Source organism: Biomphalaria glabrata, chromosome 7, assembly GCF_947242115.1.
Source record: "Biomphalaria glabrata chromosome 7, xgBioGlab47.1, whole genome shotgun sequence".
Classification (NCBI taxonomy): Eukaryota; Metazoa; Mollusca; class Gastropoda; family Planorbidae; genus Biomphalaria; species Biomphalaria glabrata.
This window is the reverse complement of record NC_074717.1, coordinates 46216384-46234604: the sequence shown is the minus strand read 5'-3', so window position 1 is coordinate 46234604 and position 18221 is coordinate 46216384. Positions and strand designations below refer to the sequence as shown.

The 18221-nt window shown below is 38.1% G+C and overlaps 1 protein-coding gene across 1 annotated transcript in view; it reads right to left on the bottom strand.

Annotated features, from left to right (window-relative positions):
- Positions 1-1830: 1830 nt before the first annotated feature.
- LOC106072597 (thyrotropin-releasing hormone receptor-like) overlaps positions 1831-18221 on the bottom strand; it is a 196209-nt gene continuing 179818 nt past the window's right edge. Inside the window, exon 10 of the mRNA XM_056036494.1 lies at positions 1831-12597. Within this exon, the coding sequence (XP_055892469.1) occupies positions 11833-12597 (765 nt within the window). The 3' untranslated portion in view covers positions 1831-11832. The remainder of the gene's footprint in view (positions 12598-18221) is intronic.

Below are 18221 nucleotides of genomic sequence, written 5' to 3'. Positions count from 1 at the left end.
GATACAATAATAGTCATGTTCTGAGTTAAGTGATACACTAATTATCATGTTGTGAGTTAATCGATACACTAATTATCATGTTGTGAGTTAAGTGATACACTAATTATCATGTTTGGAGTTACGTAATGCCCTAATTGTCATGTTCTGAGTTAAGTGGTACCCTAATTATCATGTTCTGAGTTAAGTGATACACTAATTATCATGTTCAGAGTTAAGTAATACACTTATTATCCTGTTCTGACTTTTCTGAGTTTAGTGATGCCCTAATTGTCATGTTCTGGGTTAAGTGGTACCCTAATTATCATGTTCAGAGTTAAGTGATACACTAATTATCATGTTCAGAGTTAAATGATACACTAATTATCATGTTCTGAGTTAAGTGATACACTAATTATCATGATCAGAGTTAAATGATACACTAATTTATCATGTTCTGACTTTTCTGAGTTTAGTGATGCCCTAATTGTCATGTTCTGGGTTAAGTGGTACCCTAATTATCATGTTCAGTGTTAAGTGATACACTAATAATCATGTTCTGTATTAATTGGTACACTGATACGTCTCACAAGTAGATATTATTGGAGCAGAAAAATGTATAATTGGAGCAGTGTGCAAGTGGGTAGGTAAATAGGTCATTAAGTAGGTCGTTAATGTAGGTCATGTAGTACTTGCGACATTCAACCCGTAGAGTTGTGCTCTTTTGCTCTTCTTCTTTTTCTTCGTTCTCATTGTTATGTTGGAGTGTTCAGATGACTAGACCAATACATGAGATGAACTGCGCAGTGGTTTCCAAATCAGGGAGCTCTCCATATAGTTTCCTTTCTATTGGGGTGATTTGGGGCCAATGTCTTATTCGGGCCTCTTGGTAAAAAGAGCAGTTTTGGAGGACGTGGTCGGCATTCTCTGGTGATTCTCCACATGGGCAGATTTCACTGGTTCCAATTTTGAGCTTCCGGTACATGTGTTGTCGCATTCTGTTGTATGCGGTCCTGAGTCGAAAGATTAGACGTTGGTCTTGTCGGGATAGCTTATAGTAAGCGTCATCTTTTTTGTGATTTGGATGGGAGCTCGTCCATTTCTCATTTATTTTATTTGCAATTCTTGTGCTCTAATAACAGAGATATAATACATAAGTACATAACACAGATATAATACATACGTACATAACAGAGAAATAATACACGAGTACATAACAGAGATATAATACATAAGTACATAACAGAGATATAATACACAAGTACATAACAGAGATATAATACACAAGTGCATAACACAAATATAATACACAAGTACATAACAGAGATATAATACACAAGTGCATAACACAAATATAATACACAAGTACATAACAGAGATATAATACACAAGTGCATAACACAAATATAATACACAAGTACATAACACAGATATAATACATAAGAACATAACAGAGATATAATACACAAGTACATAACAGAGATATAATACACAAGTACAAAACACAAATATAATACACAAGTACATAACAGAAATATAATACACAAGTGCATAACACAAATATAATACACAAGTGCATAACACAAATATAATACACATGTACATAACACAGATATAATACATAAGTACATAACAGAGATATAATACACACGTACATAACAGAGATATAATACACAAGTACATAACACAAATATAATACACAAGTACATAACACAAATATAATACACAAGTACATAACACAGATATAATACACAAGTACATAACAGAGATATAATACACAAGTGCATAACACAGATATAATACACAAGTACATAACACAGATATAATACAGAAGTACATAACACTGGCTAGGCTTTACAGTCTTGTTTATTGTATGTGTTAATAGTTAGTTATATATCAGTTACATCAATTCAAACGCTTTTTTAAATATATCATCATCAAACATAGGTGAGTATAATGAACTTTAACCTTTAACAATAAATATGATCGTCGATTTGAAAGTAAGTAAAACGCTGACTGCTATTCATGTCAGTAAAAAAAAATGTTTTAATTTTACAAACACCAGCCACTCAATCCGGGCCAGGAGTTATTAAAAGCTCAGACATATATTAGTTATATAACGCATTTAGCTTATGCATTTTAGATATGAGATATTTTAGTTTTTATTTCAGTCAATTTTTATTGATCTTCTGGCAAAATAAGTTTTGGGATTTAAAAAAAAACTAAATTGTTTCAAAGGCTTTGGAGAGGTTTTGTTAGTTGGTTTTACCGAAACTAATTGTTATAGAGGGCCGCAACACTGGCTAGCGAGGTCTCTACTTGTGGGCGGTTTGGACTAATAGATCTAAGCCACGTCACAGGTCGGACGTCACGTGGTATCACACGACCAGGCAGCCATTTTGGAAATGAAGAGCATTACGTCATATCTTGAACTTCCTGTTTGGTGATTTGAGTTTCGGTGTATATTTATGGTCGGTGTGCAAAATATAGTTAGATGCGTAGATCTTTCTTAATAGAATATTTCTTGTTTTTTTTTAACTTCTACACAGAGTGAATAAATTTCTGACAGACGTAATGACCTTTGGTTTTGAAGTTGTCTTTAAAATAATTCTTAATGTTGTTTTTTTTTACAAAGCTTATATAAATTTACTCTGTCTGTATGTCTGTCTGGGTGGATTTTTTAACACGTTTTTCCCCCCTTTTCCCCTTGTCAGATCTAGTTGAAATTTAGTACGATTATCCAAAGTCGATGACAATTCATAAATCAATCAAAACATTAGCCATTTCATTAATCAATGGCAATTAATTAAAGGTGTTTTATAAAAGAAAGGGAAGATAAGTCTTACAGTATTGACCCCTGTGGCAGTGATAGCGAGGTACTTTCCCTAATATAAACTTATTTAAAAAAAGTAATTTTTAAATTTTTGTTGTTTTAAATAGCCTCTGAAAACTGAAAAATTCAATAGCGATTCGTGACAGACACGTAGAACACACAGACAGCAAACAAACAAACAGGCACACACAAAAAGATTCAAAAATTGACTAAGGCCAACTAACTACTCGCATAGGAAAATAGAAAACAAATGCAAATAAATTACAACGCCAATAAAAGAAATAACAACTACAAGAAACCAATAACAAAACAATATCATCACAGTCTGAAAAGTTCTAATGAAAATATTATCACTGTTGAGCAAAATCATACAATTCAACAAATTGTAAAAAAATTGTGTGTGTGCAACATACTATTGTAAATTTTTTTTACAGACGTCCGTTACGTAATACGGTATGTTATTAAATGTATTGAGACAGTGTGTCTTAACTCTTACTCTCCGTTATTATTTAACGCGTTCTGATAGATTCAACGTTGGTATCGTCAGTTGGGAGAGAAAGAGTTAACTTATCACGGAACATTACCAGGAACAGGATCTGGAAAAAGGCAGACAGAGAGAGCGATGGGAAGACAACATTAAAGAATAAATGGGCCTGTCATTGAATGAAATTCTATCCAAGGCAAAAGGCAGAGAGGAATGGAGAAAGATGTTCGACGGATCCTGTATGGTGCCCCAACTGTTCAAGGACTAAGGAGTGCTTAATAATTCCCATTGCACAGTACTCCTGTGATCATGTCCACAAGCCTTTCCTCAAGGAACCTTTTGATAAAGTCCCGCACGTTTAGTGTGGTGAATATAAGAAAAATGGCGGGGCTCCCTGGTGTGCTCGGCATTCAGCCACGTTTCTAGTCCGTACGCCATGAGGCTCCGAATCACTGGAAATAGTGGTGTGATATATAAACACCAGCTTGGATTTCTTCCCAACAGAACAACCTGTCCAGCCAGGCCGTTGAAAGTGAACTCTTGTTACTTAATTTGGTAGCCTCGAGTTTCAAGAGCCTTCGCCTCAGCGTTATCGACAGTTTGAAACGTGTATATCAGCGTTGGGAAGCCTCACTGTAATATTGACTTAATATTGCTCGAGCATCCATCTTGAAGCGAGCCAACTTTTTTACAGTCTTCCTCTGGGAGTTAAGGAAGCACGCTGCATCGATCAGGGGCGTCACGAGGCCATCGCTGTATGTCACAGAAAAGGGCACTCCATCACACATTTAAACAAAGACACCCTCCCTTCCCACCGCTTCCCTTTACGTAATGGGCCTGGCTAAAGGGTCAAGGTCAATATTTTGTGAGTTTTTAAAACAAAGTAAATGTTTCTTATTTAATACACATTATTAAATGCTATTCAATTTATTCAGCTAAACCTATACCATATTTCCAAACAGAGGTTGCATAATAAATAACATAAAAATGTCTTGTGAATTCATATTTAGCAGTTTCGCAAAATTAAAAAAAGCTCCTAGGGTTATCTGTCCTTTGCACGGTTACAATTGAATCGCCTCAATTTGGACAAATATATCAACATTGAAAATAAATGAATTCTACAAAATAAGCCTTGTTGATAAAACTAATCAAAATGGTTAGCATTATTTTCTGGGATTAAACCTAGATTGTCATCTAATACTTGAGTAGATGTTAACTAAACAGAGTGGATGTTTCCCTCCCTTTAAGATTACTTCCCCTAGTCCCCAGTGAACTCAAAACAAATGAGAACAAGAAAAAACTGGAATTGGTTTTGGGACACCCTCGACAAGGCGCTGACAGTGGAAAATGAGGGGGTGGGCATGCCTTCCTACCGTTACGCGGACAATTGACATTAGAGGTTTCTGCCCTTGTTCATTAAGACAATTATATATAAAAAAGGTGTCCACCTTTATGCATAAATCGTGATATGACGACAGCAGTGGCGTAACTAAGGGGGGGGGAGGGGGGGGGAGAAATTTAAAATCCCCCCGGGCCCCCACCTAGGGGGGGCCCCCAAATGGGTGTCCGAAATTTATTTGTAAATACATAAATTAATATATTTGATTGACAAATAGTGTCAACGGGTGTCTTTTTTTTCAACATTTATGGATTTAAAATTTATCACAAAGACTAAATCTAGATCTAGGTCTATCAGTACGTTGACTTTGTTGACATTTTAAAAATATTTTTTCCCACAGAGATCAAAGTTTTTTTTTAAAGTTAGTTTTACATTTTTAACTTTGTTGCCACGAATAAAACTGCATGATATACAGCGAATTCCAGGTATCTTGTTACCTTTACTAATAATAGATCTAAATGGCGAGTATTTTATGGCTATACTAATTAACCTTGAAGCAAAATTTACAGAATCGAGTAGCCTATAACAGATCCAAAAGTTATTCTTAATAATGCTAGAATAGTCCATTATTCGGGTTTGGTGTCTATAATTTCAGAATTAAACTTCACACTCGAGTTATTACCCCTCTATTCATCTTTCCTCAATCCAATGGAAACTCTATTTTTATTTCCATCTAATCCTTTTGCTTTCGCACAAAACATAAACAACAAACAATAACGTAATATCATATAATATTAGCACATCCTTCCTTTTGAAGTTATTATCACGCCCTTCCTTTTAAAGTTCTTAAGAGTGATATCTACCATTTGCGGGGCCCTATGCAAAGCGGAGCGCGCGGGGCCTAGTCTGGGTAGGGATGAGCATAATGTCAATATTATTTTTTTTTAATTAGAAAATAGGCCTACTTTCGTCTTTGCAATATATTTTTATCAAATGAAAGCTCGCAATGCCACTTTTTATTTATTGGCACCCCAAAATGTAAATTTCGTCTATTCTTCAGGAGATTTGAATAAATTCAAAAAAAGTTCAGGACTTTATCGTATATTTTGCCTTTTTATGAGATTTCCTGGAGGCCCTGGAAAATCAGGAGGTCACGAAAACCCTGTTATTTTATATACGTTATAATGGTTTAATTTAATAATGTACACTTAGAATTAGCGCGTGTCCTATGAAAGCGCGGGGCCCACTGCGACCGCATAGGCTGCAGTGGCCTAAGGCCGGCCCTGTCTACTAGGAACTTTAACAATTCGTCCACTTCTGGTTGTCTTGACTGGCACAACAAGTTCTCTAGACGTTGGTCTATAACTGTCTGTTTCGTTTGTTCCAACAGTTTGCAGTTCATTGTCTCCATCGGTATCATAGTACCCAGAGATGCCTTCATCGAAACTCTTATTCAAAAAGCGTTGATTTCTTCTGTATGTTTTTCCGTTTGTCTTTATGATGTAAAATCTGGGTGCTGAATGTTTTTTATAACTGCTTTCTGCCATGTTTGACCTAGACGAACTCTCCGACAGAATTATCTTTAGGTAGTCTTGCTTTTGCATTGTATTTCACTTTGCTTTTCATCTGTCGTTCGTTGAGTAATGTCTCTGCATTTTCAGCTACCGATGGTTTCAATAGTTTGGGATCAGTTCGAATGATTCCCTGAGTCTTCTACTCGTCACCAGTTGTGATGGTGAATACGGCAGTCCACTTATCGGAGTATTTCTATACTCGAGCATAACGAGATATGGATCTTTCCCACTTTTGTATGCTCTGAATCCTTTTGCTTGCGCACAAAACATAAACGTAGTACCATATAATATTAGGACAGAATCTTCTTCATGCAGTGGAAAATTAAGAATTTTTTGCCTATCTGAAATTCTGGTCAAAGCTCTTGCTCCCAATTAATATAGTTCGGAAGAAACTACAAAAGTCTGGACTGCATATACGGAAAGCTGCTAAAGAAATTAAAACCCTTTCATGCTTTCTGCAAAATGATGAGAAACTGACAAAAACCCAATCCATCAAAAAAGCAAAAGAAGGTAGTGAATACTATGGATTCCGTGTAATCCCTGTGGGAAGCGTGGTTGAGAGGCTAAGTGCGCTTGAACTTGGCTTGTCTTGGCTACCTAGAAGGGGACTCGAGGTTCGACACCCGACTCGGGCAGAGTTGCGTTTACTGAGCGCCTAAAGGCAGAACGGAAAATTCCTAGATTGGACCAAAGCGCTCTGAGCATGCTATAAGCATGAAAGTAACGCTATATAAAAGCTATAATAATAATAATCAAAACAACCAGAAGAAAGAAAAGACTTGATGGGAAGTTGAGTTCTAATGTAGGACTGTCAATAGAACTGGAATTCAAACGTGTTGCGACAGAAGTGCTGGACAGATTTCATATGGAGATGAAGGGCAGATTTCAAAGGCTGGAAAGAAAATGGATACCTTTGGGTTTCTTCTTGAACCAAGACACCTGTTAGATGAAGACCCGCTTATGACAAACTGTGCTACTTTTCCTGTTTGTATGATGAAATAAATGGAAAATCGCTTTTTCAATGATGTCATTGATGCACGAGCACTTTTCATCAACAAACCAGTAATACAATCACCAATAGACATATTGAGGAAACAGGCTTCATATGGTAATTACGTGTGCTCAAACTTTGCAACCTCCTCCGAATACTGCTAGCTCAGGCCACTTCCATTCATTCATGTGAGAGATCATTCTCAAAGCTCAAGTTCATCAAAAGCTATCTCAGGAGCACAATGACACAAGAAAGGCTTATCATGGCTTTAATGTCAGTGAAGTCACAAATACTAGAAAGTATCGATGTAGTTGATGTTATAGATGTCTTTGCTGCACAGAATGCACGACGTGAAGCGATATCAATTGAGATTTGTCACTTGTGCATTATTTAACTAATAAACAAAGCTTTTATTCATTAAAAGAGTCTTGATTACTTTTTGTTAAGTTTACTGATATACTGAACCAATTTGATTTGGGGCTTATATATTTTTGCGTACATTAGTCCATGTCATATGTCGAATGTCAAAATGCAAGGGGCCCCCAAAGAGGTCAATCCCCCCGGGCCCCCAAATCCCTAGTTACGCCCCTGGACGACAGACGTGCAAGTCGATGTGAGACGATACAATCTGACTGAAGTCTACATCACATGCCAGCGTCCAGTTGTCGCTTTTAATGTAATCCTTTTTTTTTTGGGGGGGGGGGGTGTTTGTTGTTTGTAAACGACGTCACGAACATACTGCGCGCCTGTGTGTTTGTGCGCGCGCGCGTGTGTGCTTGTGCGAGCGCGCGCGTGTGTGCACAGAAATGGTTGATAAAAGCTAAGCAGTCATTTGTTTTGATCTGACACTTGCCCCACGCGTATGATCAAATTAGTTGTTGTTTTTTTTTTCCTTATGGAATCAACGAAACAAGGATTTTGGGTTTGAGGCTTTTTAGTTCTGTAACAACATGGTGACCTCACGTGACATGTAATAGCAGCACTAAGGTGCAAAGGTTATTTCAGAGAAGAAGGGGAAGTCAATATGGCGAAATACAGAAAAAGTCTGAAGAAGACACAAACTACAGACACCTGATTAGCTCTAATTGCTTAGCAGCCCATAGGTGTAATTGGGGGGGGGGGGGGGAGCAAGGGGGGCGCGATGCCCAGGGCGCAAGCTTGCTTGGTGGGGGGGGGGGCATACGGAGAGAAGCGCCTAAATATAAAATTATTGTAGATGTTTTAGTTAGGTAATACATTCTAAGGGAATTTGTATTATATTATTAGTAAATACTTTTTTTTTATTTATAAGCCTATATTTCTATGTGATGTTCGTGGAAAATGGGGGGTGGGGGTTGTCAATAAAGTACCTTGCCCCGGGGCGGACGTTTTGTTCACTACGCCTCTGTAGCAGCTATAGAGCTACGCAGGCACCAGGCTAACAATTCTGACTTGACCATTCGAGTGCTGCTGCCGTAAATGTTTGTATATAGTTCTAAATGTTTGTAAAATGTTTGTAAAACGTTTGACATTGTAGTGTAACTGAGTTGATTTTCTGCGTGCGTCCAGCGTGTCAGAAGGTCATGCCCATTGTTTGTGTGCTTCATGTCCATTGTTTGTGTGCTTCATGTCCAGTGTGTGTGTTTCATGTCCAGTGTGTGTGTTTCATGTCCAGTTTGTGTGTTTCATGTCCAGTGTGTGTGTGTTTCGTGTCCAGTTTGTGTGCTTCATGTCCATTGTTTGTGTGCTTCATGTCCAGTGTGTGTGTTTCATGTCCAGTGTGTGTGTTTCATGTCCAGTTTGTGTGTTTCATGTCCAGTGTGTGTGTGTTTCATGTCCAGTGTGTGTGTGTTTCATGTCCAGTGTGTGTGTTTCATGTCCAGTGTGTGTGTTTCATATCCAGTGTGTGTGTGTGTTTCATGACCAGTGTTTGTGTTTCATGTCCAGTGCGTGTGTGTGTGTATAGTACTGCATCAGTGTTATGCCAGACGTGCTGGTTTCATTCACTGTTTACTGTAGTCTAATTGTGTCGAATAAAGCCATGGTATTGGTATACTAGTATTTGTTGTTTCATCAAATACATGTTTTAAGGAGGCTCCTTCTGAATGGACCTAATTCACCAATCCTATACAAACAACATTTAGTCACGTGATCTTATTGATACAACAACGAAAAAAACGGTCACGTGACAACCATCATGAATTAACCATGAGATCGTAAATTATAAAGAAGAGATAGAGCACCACGTGGCTAAAGGTTGTTTGTTTACGATTGGTGAATGAGGTCAATTGAAGATGATCTTTACCCTAGTTCAAACCTCCTGCATCACGACAGGGGATGGCACCGCGCTGGGTTTGAACCCGGGACCACCGAACGTCAGTGCAGAGCGTAAACCACACGACCAAATAGCCATCTTTGTTTATTTGTTTCAATCATGTTTAATTTTTGTCTTTTTATTTTAAAGAATGACAAACCGAATTCAGAAAGATTTGTAAGAATAAAAATAAACATTTAGAAATTTTCATTATCGGTTTGAAATTATTTTGTTTTACTCATAATGCCTATACAGCATTTTTTTTTTTTGTAAACTAAATGTTGCGCTAGAAATGCGGAGAGATTGCTATGTTATCACCTCTGTTTGTTGAATGGAGAAAAAAGCTGAGAACTTTCAAGTAAATAGTAACTAAATAGTTTCCATAGACTCAAAGAAGGACCCTTGCTGAAGACTCAATGCTTTTAGTGGTGCCACGTTTCTCCCTCAAAGCTACGGTCTGCGGGCTTTTTCAGTGCACGGACCAAAGGTTTGGAACTCACTCCCCATTGATCTCAGACTGACAACATGCTATACCACTTTTAAGAAGAACATTAAGACCTACTTGTTTAAAACTTTTTTTAGATTAGTTTGTTATTCCTATTGTCGTGTTTGTGTTTGTAATGTTATTACAGCGCCTTGAGCCTACATTTTGTTTGTTAACAGCGCTTTATAAATAAAATTATTATTATTATTATTATTAAGACAGGCGGAAACGACTAAATGAAAACTTAATTAGGCCCCCGGCGAAAACGGCTTTGTCTGCATTGGATGAGGCAAAATATGTAGGTCGAAACTGAGTTTGCATCCTCCTGTCAAATGCTGTACTCATCCATTGCCTTATCCATAAATAGAATCCATGAAACTATTGTTTAGTAATGGCAATGAATACTAATAAATGCAATGTCATCGATTCCCAGGATTAAGGATGCGTGCAGTGTTTCACATGACTATGCAGACCCAGTTGTGACCTACATATTTTCCTGCATCTCAAGCAGACAAAGCCGTTGTCTTTTATTGTTTATTAATCACGCACGTAAACAATATAGACGACAACTGCCCGAATGCTGTATTTGTGTGAGTGCGTGGTGAGCCACAGAATGTAGTAGCTCTAAATGTAACAGTTAGCCGAAAATAAATTCAGTGTAACAAAGTTACCTGTCAACATTGTCGCACTAAAGAATATAAATAAATATCAACATGCATGCGTTCAATCTTCTTGAGCTTGAGTTAATCTTGTATAATGAGTGTATACATCATTTTTTAATTAATGTTTAATCCCTTTATTTGTTTGTTTAAGATCACACGAGGGCCAACTTTTTAATAAGACCAATAATATCTGCTATTCGTCTACTTGGTCATTTACATTCTATACATATCAAGAATAATGGACTATTAATTATATACATATCAAGAATAATGGACTATTAATTATATACATATCAAGAATAATGGACTATTAATTATATACATATCAAGAATAATGGACTATTAATTATATACATGCCAAGAATAATGGCCATTCACATTATTATATACATTACGTATCGATAACAATGGCGATCTATAGAGAGGTATATCGCGTCCTAAATTGTGTTACATCTTGTACATGTATAACCCATTTCATTAACAAAAGTAAGTTAATGTTAACCCAGCCATAGGACAGTCCCAAGCCCGGCTACAAAGGGAGGAGGGTTGGGCGTAGGGCTAGCTGCCCTACACTGTAGAAAAAAACACTAATTACAAAAACACCAAACAAGTTAATGTTGGAGCAATTAGTGGGCAGTTTGTCGTGCTGGGATCCACCATAAGGGTAGAAAAGTACATAAAAGAGCTTTTTTTTTTTTTTCATTGTTATTTTTAGTGTTCCGCCTGCTGTATATCACAGCAGCCATCGATTTTGTATGTTGTTCTGTTGAGGTTGCCTTAAAAATTCTTATTTTAATATGTTTTATGAATCACCTCTTAGATGACATCACATGAGACAACATGTTCCGAAGCCTGATGCATGTGTTCCCAAGATTGGACACAGGCTTCTCACCACCTGAAAGCTGGATTGCCTAGGTCTATGGCTGGACAGATGCTTCACACAATCTGATAGTTGAATAGCCTAGGTCTATGGCTGAACAGATGCTTCACACAATCTGATAGTTGAATAGCCTAGGTCTATGGCTGAACAGATGCTTCACACAATCAGATAGTTGAATAGCCTAGGGCTATGACCTGATAGCAAGGTAACTTAGGTCTATGACTGGACAGAGGCTTTACACTATCTGATAGCTAGATAGTCTAGCTCTATGACTGGACAGAGGCTTTACACTATCTGATATCTGGATAGCATTGCTCTATGACTGAACAGAGGCTTCACACCATCTGATAGTTGGGTGCAGCACGATATATTCTTTATCCTTGGGGCTGGAATTGCCTGACATGGAAGAATTCAGCTTGGAAGCGGCCGAAGTTTTTAGTTTCTTGCTACTGAATAGCATTTTACAAGAATCTCCCTGCGGAGATTTGTTCCTGAGAGATCCAGGCTTTTTGGTGCCGGCCTCTATAAATTCATCGTCATGAATGTGTTCATCGTAATCTGCGCCGCTGTGTCGGTTTAGTCTGTAGCACCGGCGTAGCGAGCCTTTGTTGCTTTTCTCTCTTTTGTGAGTGTCTTTCGTTGGGCGGCTTCGGAGAATCCCGTTGGTGGGCCGGGACTTGCTGTGGTCGTTCCCATTTTTGTCTCCGTTGGCGATGCTGCACTTGACGGTGCCTTTCGTTACACAGGCCTTCACCGTGACGGCCCTGCTGCAGCTCCCCCCGCTGTCGCCCTCCTGTGTGCTGTCTCCGTTGGCGTCGCTGCTCAGGCAGCTGCTTCGTCGTCTCAGGGCGCCCACTGCGTCGTGTCCACCCCCGTTGGCCACGTAGGACTGTGACGTGCGCCGGATGGAGTGGGTGTTGCTGACCATCGTGTGGACTCCGCGCCTCTGACGACGGTGCTGGCACCGGAAGAGGTCGAGGATCTGCTGCCTGAATTTGTTGCCAGTGGCGCAGTAGAGGAAGAAGTTGATGGAATGGTTGATGTACATGAGGAGCTCCGTGAACGTTCTGGCCAGGTATTTCTGTATAGAAAACCAAAATAAAAAATAAATTAAACCAGAATCCAAAATTGAAAATCGGGTGTAGCCAGATATTTCTGAAACGAAAACCAAAATAGAAAAGAAAGTAAACCATTTTTTTTTTGTAAATTCAAAAAATAATAATTTTTTAGTCGGCACTTTTTGATGGCATAGATATACTGCACACTGTATTAAAATAGTTATGGAAACAATATGAAATAAAAATAAAATTAATTTAATTTAAGAAGACAAAACAGATTTCTATATAATCATACAAAAGGATCCCGAGCTGACTACATAAATTTAGGACACATTTGTACAAATACTCCTTCTTCCATTGTGCTATTAGAGCAGGGGTGGGCAACCTTTTTGGATCGAGGGCCGCATTTCTTTAAATTTGGGAATGGCGGGCCGCATATGTATATACGACTTAGAAAGATACTGTAGCTAACTTTTAATTCATAGTTATACTGTATTAGATATTCACGTTTCTTTTTTTTTTTCCACACTCCACGTTAAGAAATTACAAGAAGAGACAGCAATTTTTTAAATAAATTAATATTTTTTTTTTTAAATTGCTGTTGTCTTTTTATATTACAATAACCCCACTAATATACAGTTGTACTTCATGTGCAGTATTTTACTTTTTACACTCGTGCATAATGTTCCTGAACTGTGGAACTAGCTTACTAGTTGTTACCCTTGTGACTGCTGTCAAATTACAGTCAGTCAAAATCGACCAGTAATTATACTTGTATAGATTCCCCCCACCCAAAATATAATGCTTGTTCACTGAATGAGACAAGTTAAATGTCGGGACGAGCGAAACTTGCCCTTGTGAGCATCACCAGAGAATGCTGACCATGTCCTTCAATGGTGCATACTAAATCAAGAGACCCAAACAGGACTCTGGCCCCAAAGCCCTCCTATAGAACCAAGACTATTCGGAGAACTGCCTGATCTGGAAAACATTGCGCGGTTCATCTTAGATATAGGATTACTGATCTGAATCCTCCAACATGTAAAATGAGAACAAAGAAAAAGAAGAACAGATGTATAGTGTGAACAGCAGCACATTTTTTAAAGTGTTGACATACAGATTCTGGCACTCATAAGACTCCGGTGGAAGTACTGACTGGAAATTCTCTTTGCTCGGAGTTATGCCCTCTGTAGCTAAATCAGCTTCTGCGCTAAATGGTGAGCTGATGGTATTGAAGGCCGGTTCTTGACGTCTTAAAATTTGCTTTTAATAATTGCAAAATTAATAAATCTAAGTAAGTGTTGTACTTTTAATTATTTCAGTAGAAATAATTTCACCTTTCGGCAAAGGAAAATGACAAAACCTGTTTTCTTTTGCTTGCTTGTAGAAATGGGAAGGCCTTGTTTGAAAAGATTTAACATCCATTTACATTTCATATGCAAAAATTGCAATGGCAATTATGAAACCTGAAATCTGTCTTCCACTCTTCTTTAGAAATATTGGTAACAAGGTCACAGTCAATGTCCTTCAAGTAACATAACAATTTCTTCCTTCAGATTTTATAGTGTTCTGGTTTACCTTGCCCATGATAGGATGGAGGAAATATTGGATTATTTAATCATAATCGAAACTACTTGTTGTTAATATAGCCTAGCTTTAATAAGCTGAATATTTGCTATTATCACACTTATGTAGTTCAAATTGTATGCAGCTTTGTGCAAACTTTCCTGTTTAAAGTTTATGGTTCATTTTACTCAGTCAAAGATCGAGCTCCACCAGTTGTCACCCTTGCCATCTTGTTCCAAGCATACCCAACATTCAACACAGTTCTTCATAGCATAGAATAAATAGATTAAATACTGATCAGAGATTTTGTCTTGAATTAAGTATATTGATGTATAGCCAATAAGTATAGTCTTCATTTGCTTGAAACTTTTTATAATGACAGTTTCAATAATTTATATTTATATTATTTTTAATATATTTGCATTTTTATAAGTATATACTGTGGGCACACCTGACTTCTGTAGGTGTCGGCAGGCCGCATAAAACACTCCGGCAGGCCGCATGTGGCCCGCGGGCCGTAATTTGCCCACCCCTGTATTAGAGCATGGAATGGGTTGCCTGAGCTAGCCAGATAAACCAGTGACTTGGCAGAATTTAAGTCATTGGTTAATATGCATGTCTGAATGCATGACGCTTAGGACGTAATCATCTTCTTTTTTTGAAATAACGTTTGTATTATATAACATAAGATAAGATCTATCTTTTACAAAATAAAGCAACAAACAACAGATTAGGCTATTGTTAATTAATTATTTTGTTTGTTATCTCGAACAAGGGGAAGAAATTGTATTTAATGATGTGTTGGATTAAGCTGAATTAGTCCCCTTTACAGAGATCGCCGCTCTAAAGTAAGTTTCAAACAAACAATATTTAATTATACACTTCTATAGTCATAGCACCTTACTAGCAGAGTGGTTAGAATGTCTGCCCGAGGAGTCAGGTTTTGCCCCCCTTTTTTTTAAATTTATAAATACTTTAAAAAGCGATTACGGTAAAAATTCATCCAGATGTCATTTTCTTTCTCCTCCCCTTCCCCATTTCCAAAACTGGTCCAGATAAGTGATAGGGTCACATCCCGGTCAGTTCCTGTACATCTCGGTCAGTTTCTCTACATCCCGGTCAGTTCCTCTACATTCCTGTCAATTCTTCTACAGCTCGGTCAGTTTCTCTGGATCTCGGTCAGTTCTTCTACATTTCGGTCAGCTCTTCTTCATCCGGGTCAGTTCTTCTACATTCCGGTCAGTTCTTCTACATTCCGGTCAGTTCTTCTACATCCCGGTCAGTTCTTCTACATCCCGGTCAGTTCTTGTCATTTAATAAAAAAAACTATTTGAAGAATCTGATACAGGTCTGAAATAGCAATGACATAAAAAGGAGGGGAGGGGGGTCACATCCCGGTCAGTTCTTCTACATCACGGTCAGTTCTTCTACATTCCGTCAGTTTTTCTACATCCCGGTCAGTTCTTCTACATCCCGGTCAGTTCTTCTACATTCCGGTCAGTTCTTCTACATCCCGGTCAGTTCTTCTACATTCCGGTCAGTTCCTGTAAATCTCGGTCATTTTCTCTACATCCCTGTCAGTTCCTCTACATTCAATTCTTCTACAGCTCGGTCAGTTACTCTAGATCTCGGTCAGTTCTTCTACATCCCGGGCAGTTCCTCTACATCCTGGTCAGTTCCTCTCTAGATCTCGGTCAGTTCTTCTACATCCCGGTCAGTTCTTCTTCATCCCGGTCAGTTCTTCTACATTCCGGTCAGTTCTTCTACATCCCGGTCAGTTCTTCTACATTCCGGTAAGTTCTTCTTCATCCTGGTCAGTTCCTCTACATCCCGGGCAGTTCCTCTACATCCCGGTCAGTTCTTCTTCATCCTGGTCAGTTCCTCTACATCCCGGGCAGTTCCTCTACATCCCGGTCAGTTCCTCTACAACCCGGTCAGTTCCTCTACACCCCGGTCAGTTCTTCAACATCCCGGGTCAGTAAAATATGTGAAGAATCTGATACAGACCTGAAATAGCAATGACATAAAAAGGAGGGGTGGGGGCAGGTGTTCGTGTTAAAGTTCAAGACATTTCTAGCTCTCATAGAAACAAGAGATGGGTCAATCTTTAACTCTTTAAGAGGAGGGAGGCAGGGAAAATACCCAGGATTCTCTCTTCCCATTAACCCAACTCCCACGCATATATAAACGCCGGAAATGATCCTGTTTCACTGCCTGTATTTACTGTAAAAGACTCCAATGTCTAAAAATCGTGTATTGTTTGTTGGTAAATTGAAATGAGATTTTCGCCAAGACTGGCTAAGATATCCATCCCTGCACCATTTATTCGACAATTCAAATTCCCTCCAATTTACAATATGATATCCTGACTTTATAGGCAAGCAAAAATTTATTTGGAAATTATCGATCTATCGTCAGATATCATATCTTATGCTATATCAGATGACAAAAGCTAATTGAAATCGGATAGATGGAACAGACAGAGTTGAGTCATTACGTCATGACGACTCGAAATAGACTGACCATTTCAAATAATGTAATGACTCAAGCTGGAGTCTCGCGTCACAGTATTGAAGACCGAACTTTTCTGTGACTCGGCTGTTATTTGCTATTAGTGATTATCACCCTCACCTGGGCTCATTCTCCCCGTAAATTGTTCTTAGGTTACCTTTTATGTTTAATTCTAAAAACAAAATGTTGATAATTATATAGATCAGTGGCGTGGTTTGTAAGTGATCTAGAATATTCTCTGTTGATTAGTAACACAATACTTCAGTTACAAAATTTAAAAAAAATGATGTTGATTCATAAAAAAAGGATGATGTTGCCTCAAAAAATAAAGATGTTGCCTCAAAAAAAAAAGGTTGTCTCAAAATAAAGATGTTGCCTCAAAAAAAAAGATGTTTCCTTATAAAATAAAAAGATGTTGCCTCAAAAAAAAATGTTGCTCAAAAAAAATGTTGCCTCATAAAAAAAATGTTGCCTCATAAAAAAAAGTTGCCTCATAAAAAAAAGTTGCCTCAAAAAAAAAAGATGCCTCATAAAAAAAAAGTTGCCTCAAAAAAATAAAGAAGAGTGAACGTAACATTGACTATTTTGAAGAGTTAGGATTATGTCACTTGAAATACTAGAGCATCGTTTCTCAAACTGTGGGCGCTAACCCCTCGGGGACCCAACGTCTTGAAAAGGGAAAGGGGGGACATCCTAGCATGACTGAATGCATGACGCGTAGGACGTAATCATCTTCTTTTTTGAATTAACCTCTATATTAATTAAGATAAGATGATAACAAGGGAGGGAACGCCAAGCCGGTCAATCTATTTTTAGACAGGACAACTTTTTTTTTAATTTCACATTTTTTTTTACATGCGCTCTTCTTACTATGACAAAACGGACAGCTATTGCGTAAATGTAGAGATTGAAAAATGTAAATATGCAAAATAACAAAAGCTGCTTTAAAATCATATTTCTGTAATTTTTTTATGATAGGGAACATTCACAAGCAATGACATACATATTGTACACAGCCATTCTTGTCTGCTACCATCCCCTCCTGTCCTACAGAAAGTTTGAACTAGGACAGTGGTTTTCAACCTTTTATGCTCGGGACCCCTTTTTACAATCCCCCACTTAGCCACGACCCCCCCCCCGCACACACACACACACAGCAATTAAAGAATAGACAATAACAATCCATTTTTTCAATGGACCCCTGGCAAACCGTCAATCGACCCCCAAGGGGGTCGCGACCCACAGGTTGAGAACCCCTGAACTAGGACGTAATAGTCTTTAAATTTTGAAGGAACTTCCGAAATTTATGAAACAAAAAAAAAATAATTTTTTTTCGCCAACAGGAAAATACGTCATTTTAGCAACTACGGTGTGTGGAACGTGTCAGCTTATGAGAATTTCTTTTATCCACCGGTGTCCAGTTTCTGCATACTTTCGACCTATTTCTAGTCCTCTCGAACTGTCTAAGCTGATGAGAATGTACTCAGTATACTAAATTATAAAGAAATTATCAGTAGCTCCCTGGCTAAAAATGTCACGTTTTGTCTTTCCTCTTCTCAGTCATTGCTAA